The sequence below is a fragment of the Rhinopithecus bieti genome, unplaced genomic scaffold (genome assembly GCF_001698545.2).
Source record: "Rhinopithecus bieti isolate Rb0 unplaced genomic scaffold, ASM169854v2 scaffold_55, whole genome shotgun sequence".
Classification (NCBI taxonomy): Eukaryota; Metazoa; Chordata; class Mammalia; order Primates; family Cercopithecidae; genus Rhinopithecus; species Rhinopithecus bieti.
Window position 1 is genome coordinate 2,527 of NW_016803114.1, and position 8,648 is coordinate 11,174.

The 8,648-nt window shown below is 37.2% G+C and overlaps 1 protein-coding gene across 1 annotated transcript; it reads right to left on the reverse strand.

Annotated features, from left to right (window-relative positions):
- Positions 1–667: 667 nt before the first annotated feature.
- Positions 668–7,765, reverse strand: OTOL1 (otolin 1). The gene is given in 5 exon segments (XM_017848284.1): positions 668–1,388; positions 1,390–1,564; positions 2,216–2,278; positions 5,341–5,430; positions 7,405–7,765. Coding segments are annotated over 5 exon segments (1,410 nt in total).
- Positions 7,766–8,648: the final 883 nt, after the last annotated feature.

The following is an 8,648-nucleotide window of genomic DNA, read 5'->3' on the forward strand; positions in this document are numbered from 1 at the left end:
ATTCTTTTGGGGACATTCAGTTCTGCTAAGCACAATAATTTGATGAATGCTTTCATCTTCACTATGATTATCAACTTTTTCTTACATTTTACCCAACACACAAGTCCATATAATACAAGTTTTCTGAGCAAACCTTTACACATTGAAAAATTTTAAATATCCTTTAGCTAGTCTTTGCCACCCTTTCTGTGTTATCTCCATGAATTAAACTAACATGAGAATAGTTCCATTTTGTCAGAAGACAACCCACCCAAGATAGTCAAAAACTTGCTGTCATACTCTACAATTCACACAGAAAGAAGTGACACACATTTATCTGAGATATAGAAGATATTTAGTAAGAATATATTTATTAATTATAAATCCCATTCATACTTTGTATACAAATATTAATTATTATACTTAAATTGAATGAGCAATGCTAATATTATCATGCTAAATTTTAAAAGCTAGCTACAAAATTAGTAGACATATGCTCTCAAATACATATAAATATTTTTAAAGGAGGTGCCTTAAAATAGGAATAATAATTGACTCTAGGTGACTTCTTTTAATTTTCTGTATTATTTTATAATCTTGAAAGCATGGAAGTTGTTTTTTAATGGCACTACTCTATGTTAACTGACTTATTCCACTAAATCTAAACTACAGGATTCAGGACACAAATTTATGGTGTAATTCCAGAAGTTTCCTCTGGGTACAAAAGGAACCCAGTAAAAATGCTGTCATCCTCAGCACTGACATACACCCCATTCCAATCTTTTGACACTTCAAGCCAGACTTGGTCTCCTGCATTTAATTTCAAGATGATGAGGAGAGAGGCCTGGTCTATTTCGTGACCGTAGAGAGTTTCTCTGGACTTGAACTGCTTCTTATTCTGGGCCACCAGACTGATTCGAGCAGGTCGCTCCCTCACCGTAACATGGTAGGAAAAAACATATGTCCCAGGAATAGAGCAGTTAAACTTCCCAGTGGCAGGACTATAATTCCCTTGGTCATTATAGAGAACCTTTTCAAATTTGATGGGGATGTTAGGAGGAGGAAAAGGCTTTGACAAAGCAGCACTGAAAGCTGACCGGGGCACTCTAGCCACCTCACCCTTGGAGCCTTTAAAGCCCCGAAAGCCCTTCTTCCCAATGGGGCCTCGGACCCCTTTGCTGCCAGTGTCACCCTTTGGCCCAGTAGGTCCCAGGAGACCAGGAGGACCTAACTCTCCCTTTTCTCCTTTAACCCCTGGATCACCTTTGGCCCCAGGCAGACCACTGTGGCCGCTTTTGCCTTCCATTCCACTGTCTCCTTTGCTACCTTTTTCTCCTTTCATACCCACCTCACCTTTCTGTCCTTTTCCTCCCCTCTCCCCAGAATCTCCACGGTAGCCCTTATCCCCATCTCCCCTTCTCTCCCTTGGCTCCAGGCCCTCCATGCAGGCCCGGTGAGCCCATAGCCCCTTGGTCTCCTTTTTCTCCTTTGGTACAATTCCCACATGTGTCTCCTTTGGAGCCTTTTTGTCCTTTCAATCCTCCCAAACCAGTGTTTCCTTTATCTCCCTTAGGGCCAGGTTCACCTGAAATGGAAAATTAAAATAATGTTTAAGGACCACATAGGCCATAAGCAGCATGCTATTACCACAGAGCTCAAAAAAGTAGAAACAAACCTACTAATTAGGAAACCTGGTTCTTGACTCAGTAAAAACTGTGCTTAGGAGGCTCTGACAATGAATAATTTATATTATGCCATGCTCTTAGAAGTGGAATAGTTAATGCTTCCAAGAAACAGTGGCTTATATTCAGATGTCATATATCTAGTTATTTTTGTTTTTTACTTTTAAGATAATAAAGAATACTAGGACTGTAGTTGTTCATTGTATTCCATTGCCCTTTGCATTTTGGCCTAACCCAGGTATTCCCCTAAACCCCCATATTGTCCATTTGAGCCTAAATTATTATTGGCAAGGAAACTGAGACCCAGAACGAGTGAGGGATTTTTATTTTCCATTGACAACTAGAGAGAGAAGCAGAACACAGATACTATTACCTGGTCTCCAAATTCCTAAACTGGTTCTCCTTCATCAAGTCAGTACACCGAATTATTAGAAGAATAACAGTAATTTGTATTTTCAGCTTACCTCTCCGATCATTTTAAATACAAACAGGAAGAGAATGAAGGGCTATATTGTGCACATGACTGTACACAGTAGATACATTTCATGCTCTACCTTGTGCTCCAGGTTTTCCTGGGTATCCTGGAACTCCTTGGTCCCCACGTTCTCCTTTGAGTCCTAAAATGATATTAAGATTAACTTTTTACCAACTACATCATTTATGATATATTTAATATTCCTCTCACAACCATGTCACATTCCAGTGTTTTCTTCAACCAAAATGGGCTAAAGGTAAAATTGTGTGGAAAAAGGCCGGGCACGGTGGCTCAATCCTATAATCCCAACACTGTGGGAGGCCAAAGCGGGTGGATCACCTGAGGTCAGGAGTTCGAGGCCAGCCTGGCCAACATGGTGAAATCCCATCTCTACAAAAAATACAAAAAATTAGCTGAGTGCGGCGGCGCACACCTGTAGTCCCAGCTACTTGGGAGGCTGAGGCACAAGAATCACTTGAACCCAGGAGGTGGAGATTTCTGTAAGCCAAGATCACACTGCTGCACTTTAGCCTGGGTGACAGAGTAAGACTCTGTCAAAAAAAAAAAAAATGTATTGAGGGTCATTAGGAATAATTAATTTCAACGCATAAACTATTTAAAAGAGATCTGGAGGCAGTGATCCCTTGAAACAGAATTCATCTTTGCCCTCAGTATTTCCATGGCTCTTCAAACCTCTCATAAAACTCCTGACATTCTGCTTGTATTATATATGTAAGTATTCATGTTTTTCCCAACATGAATTTTGAATAAAGTTAAAATGCCTTCTTTATATGGCCACAACGCCTGAGAAATAATGCCATGTTCCCTACAAGTTTAAACACAGGGCACAACATCCTGCAGTTGGCTAAAACTGATGATAACAAAAAAACGTCCAGGAAAAAAAAAAAAACTGTTCTTTATATGGAGCATCTATGTAAGTATAGAACTGTAGGAATTCATAGTTGAAAAAAATGAAAACATCTGGATTTTCAGATAATTGTCATATTACCATAAAATATAGTTTTATATTGGGCCTCACTAAAAGTCCATACTATTATAGTTCAGTCACACTGAATTGTTTTCAACTATAAATTAGCATAACAATAATAATAGTATTGATAATATCTCACTCTTATTACACATTTATTTTGTGAAGATAATTGTTCAAAGCTCTTACCTTTTCTTTACTTAATCCAGCCTTTTACTTAACATAATTTTTACTTGACATTAACACACCCTCTTCTATAACACACAGGTTCATATAACATAACACATTTAATCAATTGGAAAATTTTTAATTTATAGAAGTTTATAGCACCTGCCTTTCCGGAAAAGTAGGGAAGATATTTTTGTCATCATTTTATCAACAAGAGGAGCTGAGGTATGAAAAACTTTAAAGCATTGGACAGAGTCAAATACAACTACATATAACATTGGTTGGCATCAATTTGCTACCTATATTGTTTATGATATAACTAACATATTTTGTTTCATTTTTGTGAGGGAAAAAATAAATCCTAAGCCAAATTAAAAGTGGTGAGAATAGACTCCCCCCAGTTTCATAAGAACAACTAGAGAAATCCCACCATAGGTCATTTAGCAGAGTTTTCTAAGTTGCTAGCTACCCCAACACCACTCTGCATAAAAAGGAAAATTTGGAAATTAAACCATAGGCCATCAGGAAAATAACTGGATGCATTTTGAGAGAACCCAGCCCTAAATGGAAGGGAAGAGCCGATTCTATTCCTAGTCTTTGCCAATACTCAAATACCAACCTTCACCACACAGAGTTATGCTGGTTCTTGAGTTCTTTTAAAAAGTTTAGTTGCTTCCCCTAATTTACTCAACCAGGTCATGATTAACTAGAATGGAATCATTCAACTCATTTTTTTTTCTAACTTTCTATCTTAACCAAGAGTCCAAGCTAAGCCTGGAACTGAAAGGAAAGTAGAGTTGCTACTTTATAAAGAACGGCTGAATGAATTTCTACTTTTGATCCTTCATCAAAGTGTGTTCTTAAGAACCATATTTTATTACACTTCCCTATTTTTTCTTCTATTTCCAGAAGTCTAGCTTCCAAAATGTATGAATCACTGAGGAGGTTCATCGCTCATCTTTATTTCACAAGGTTTTCTGCTAACATAATTCAGGCACAAAAGGATTAAATGTTTCCAAGAATGAAAATCACATAACTGACAAGTGTGAAGTAGCTCTCTCTTCCCTTAGCATCTTTTTTGAGTAATTACTTCACTGAATGTTCTACCAGAAATGAGTTAGGCAGTTCCTGAGCCATGTGGAGGGTGATATATAGATGGTATTAGGTCTTTTGACATGTGACACTGAGGCTAAAACATTTAACTTGATGGATAGATGGCATTTCTACAGGCTGCTGGTATTCACTTAGGAATTTCTAAATATCCTAGTGAATCTGTAGCTTTCCTTCAGTACCTTTAAGCACTTATAGAACCAGGGATTTCCTGGGGCAGAAAGCCTTCTTTACTGATACACTTATGGAATTACAGAATTTCTGAGCTTGAAAAGAGCTATAAAGGCACTCATAACTATAAATCTTCTTTGATAGTAATCAAGGTATAAATAAATATCTAGTTCATCTCCTTCAATTTCCAGGTGAAAGAAAACGACTGGCCCAATGTCATTATTATAAGCTTGATTACTTCTGTTTTAATTAAGATGTCTTCCCACCGCTGACACTGCCTCTGATTTCAGAGTGAGCCAAGGGATATATTAAATTCCTCTTAGCAGGCATACTATCCACCTAAACTGAATATTCAGAGAATTGCCTGCACTAGTTAGTTCCATCTAATACAAAATTATTTGCATACAAAGGAAGTAGGGCTCACATGAGCATGTACAGGAAGGGTATCTCTGTACCCTTCCCCAGAGACTATATACTCTATGGCTGCTAGTCACTAGGTCAGCCAGGTGACCAATGAGAGATGAAAAAGCTGTGTGACAATCTGTGTGCCTGCATGCAAGCATGCAATGTTCCCAGGTAAGTTTAAAATTTCTCAGTTGGCTATTTAGAAAGTTAACATATTCATATCAAATATAATGTGCTTTACCAAGTATTTACATTTTTTAAAATTGACTCACCTTCAAGAATCTAGTATTTAAGTAGCAAATTGCTCTTCTGAAAAATTATGCAGGATGTCCCTTGAGTTTTGACATGAATGAATTACCTACCTTTCTCTCCTTTGTAGCCTTTAGGGCCTTGGGGCCCAACAACTCCTGGTGGCCCTGGGATCCCCAAATTTCCAGCCTCTCCTTTAGCACCTAGAAATGGGATTGTAAATCACATCAGAATATAAAATTTCTCTTTTGAAGTTCATTAGATAAGGGGAAAAAAAGCATTTTATTGCAATCAATAAGTATCAATGACCTAATGATAACATCTGAGTGAAAATAAACCATCACAGAGTCCTAAGGGCAATATTTTTGTCTGATTTGCATTTTTGTAGTACCTGAATAGATAAATTGAGCCCATTAGTACTTGTCACTGTATTCATGGCAGTGATGGAATGATTCAGGGAAGCAGCACTATATCAAACAGGACCAAAATGATAATCTGACACTTAACCTCATGTGGACCACACTTTCACATTGGAAGTAAAAACACCTAGCACCTTTGCGTTTGCCTTTTATTCACTTGCTCATTCACTCATTAACTATTTCTGAGGTCTCCTATACACCAAGCACCTCGCAAGGTGTTAGGAATGCAGCCATCAATATTCCAGCGGTCCCTACTCTCATGAAGCTGAGAGTCTACGGAAGATAAGCATTGAACAAATAGCCACACAAATACATAGAAATTGTCAAATTGTAGCAAATGATATAAAGAAAAATAAGAACGTCTTACTGAGGACTTAATTGATGAGATCAGAGGCTTCCTTGAGAAAATGGCATTAAGCCAAGACCCAAAGAATGGACTAAGATTTCCCAAAGCAAAGTAGCTTCCCTAAGTAGGACCAAGATAGTCTCAGCATTCTGAGCTCTTAAGCACTATGCTCTGTGGCAGAACCAGCAGACTAAGACGTATGAGCTCCCCAGGCAGGGTAATAACTTGGCACACCTTGGAATTGTTTGTCATATATATTTAGAGGAGAGAATGAACCCTGAGAACAGCCCAGTTAAATCCACCACTGGGTAAAACAAAAGCCCTGACGTTACAGAACTCACATCCTCAGCAAATACGTGACCATGCCCTTGGAATTTTCACCCCCTAGCAGCTTACCAGTCAGATAGGATATTAAGACTTCTGGTAAATATAATTTTCTCACTCTCATTAAAATTTTCAGTAATGTTTTAGCAATCCTGATATCTTGGTGCCCAAGCTACGGCCCATCTCCTTGACTCCTTAATGCAGCTCTGCATAAATACTAACCGCATTTCCCAAAGGGTCCCTAAAATGGGATGAAATGAATGAAAAGCTTGGTGAAGATGTATAATTGCTGAGTTTATAGCATTACATTCCTCAGGGAATGGTGAATTTTAAATTGGCATTCTGATCTTAACTTTACCTTGAATTCTCTTCTAAATGACATGTAAAAGCTGAAATGTATTAGAATAAAGCTGAGAGCATATTCATCATGTATGTATTATAGACATCTGAAATCTTGAAATACATAACCATGGCGTTCAAATGAGAAAGTCACTGGGCAACGACACAGTATTGCCTCAGAAATTCAATGAGAAGCAAATGGAATCCTAAGCTTTATTCTCCACCTCAGAGCCATTCCATTTCTAATCCTAACTACAAATAGCACCCAGAAAATCCACCAGTCAGCACACATTCTTGCAAGGCAACAGAAGTTTCATTTACCCTTTTTAAATCAGCCACTAATGAAAAAATTGTACTGCTAATAAACCTGTGCATCTTAAAGAACCACAGCACCATGCTGGGGATGGTAATCCCTGACTTTGCTCTCACCAGCCCTGTCCAGTAGAATTGTCTACAATGATGGAAGAGCTATCTGTGCTGTCCAATACAGTGGCTGTTGAGCACTTGAACTGTGGCTAATGTGACTGATGAACTGAATTTTTTTACCTTATTCAATTTTAATTTTAATATTTATTAATTACCACATTGAGCAACACAGCACCCATTTGCTTTTATAACAATGTGACACTTAGACCTGTTATCATTTGCATGGCAATGTAGAAACTCTTGGGACAATTTCACCCCACAACCTACCTCTCAACTCTACCGAAGTACAAGTGAGAAACATGACTTCTTATATTTTCAAATACCTGGCTGTCCAGTCTCTCCAGGTTCTCCTTTCTGGCCAGGTACAGGTGAACAACAATCACAACAATTCAAAAAGAAATCAGCTGTGTCAAGTGTGAAGCTTTCAAAGGGAAAGAGAGTGCCAGTGCCAAAGACAGAATCCAAGGCTGAGGGTTTGGTGATTGATTCTGCCATTTCAGCCATTTCTGTGAAGAGGGTTTCTTCTTCTGGAGGTGGGCCACTGGATGGCTTTAGACCCTTTGGCATCTCTCTTCTCTCAGATTTCTTCGTAAATTTGGTATATGGTGTGGTCTTTGCTATTGTGTTCATGCCAGCAATAGCCAAAATAATTAAAATAGGACAAAGCCAAGAAAACATCCACATATTTGAGGCTGGAAGAAAGATATAATAGTAAAATATATACATATTACATGAGGTCCAAATGAAAAGACTAAGTGATATAAATATATATTCATATAAAAGAAATATATATGTATATGAACCATAAGAATGAATAATATGCATAATATAGAATGCTATATTTTCAATATATTTAATATGTAAATGTGTGCTTGAATCACTACAGAATATTTTATGTATTATTTATTATAAAGAACACTTTACTTCAATTCATCTTTCTGGTTGCTTTCTCAGTATTATATATTGTTCCCAACCATTCCAACTATCTTGCCAAATAGCAAACATGATCTATAATAAATACATCATGACTCAATAGCTCATATACCCTGTGGAAGATAAATGTGTATAATTTCTTGACTGATTGCACTCAGATTTATAGAAATCAAATACATTTATATTAGAAGGAGATGAAAAATATTGAACTGAATAGTTTATTCCAGCAAACTCAATTATTTCAAGAAAAAATACTGTGGAATAGTCCTTAAATCTACTAAGGATAATGGTCCTGTTGTGAGAGTAATTTTTGAAAATCTATTTTAGTAAGTGAAGAGAGAGTCAATTAAAAATAATAAATTTGAATATATGCTACATCCTTAGATTCCTCACATGGCATTTAACTCTCCACTTCTTTGCTTTGTAATTTGGGGAGTTTTTCTAGAAATTCACATTTATTCTTGTATTATTTTAATGGGGCAAAATGTGGTTATTCTTAAAAGGCATTTGGCAATGTCCAAAGTGATATGATATAAAGTTTCTAATGAGGTGAAATTTTGATAGTTCAGAGTATTCCATTCCCAATCAATTCCCAGCAGTCTAGGGGCTGCTAACAGATAGTCAGAGTTATTAA